Source organism: Cystoisospora suis (genome assembly GCF_002600585.1).
Source record: "Cystoisospora suis strain Wien I chromosome Unknown contig_11331, whole genome shotgun sequence".
Lineage (NCBI taxonomy): Eukaryota > Apicomplexa > Conoidasida > Eucoccidiorida > Sarcocystidae > Cystoisospora > Cystoisospora suis.
Window position 1 is genome coordinate 1 of NW_027164101.1, and position 341 is coordinate 341.

Below are 341 nucleotides of genomic sequence, written 5' to 3' on the forward strand. Positions count from 1 at the left end.
GAGGGGAAGAAAGAGAAGAAGAAGAAGGAAGAAAGGCAGATGACGGGGGATGGAGATGAGTCGATGGAGAGGGCAAAGAATAAGAAGAAGGGAGAGGGGGAGCGCGAGAAGCATGAGAAGGATAAGAAGAGGGAATAGGAAAAGGATAAGAAGAAGAAGAGAAAGGATGATAAGACGAAGAAGGAGGGGGGGTGGGGAGAAAAGAGGGTGGGGTTGGTGAGATAGAAGAAGAAGAAGACAACATAGACGGATTAGAAGAAGAAGAAGGAGGAGGGAAATACAATGAAGAAGAAGAAGAAAGATTATGAGAATGTTGAGATAAGGAAGAAGAAGAAGAGGAA

General features: G+C 44.6%; 1 protein-coding gene across 1 annotated transcript; it reads right to left on the minus strand.

Moving 5' to 3' along the window:
• CSUI_011401 (uncharacterized protein) lies at positions 1-341 on the minus strand (the record flags this gene model as incomplete). Its single annotated transcript, XM_068071500.1, has 1 exon — positions 1-341. A coding segment is annotated over one exon (341 nt), but the record flags the coding sequence as incomplete, so codon positions are not given.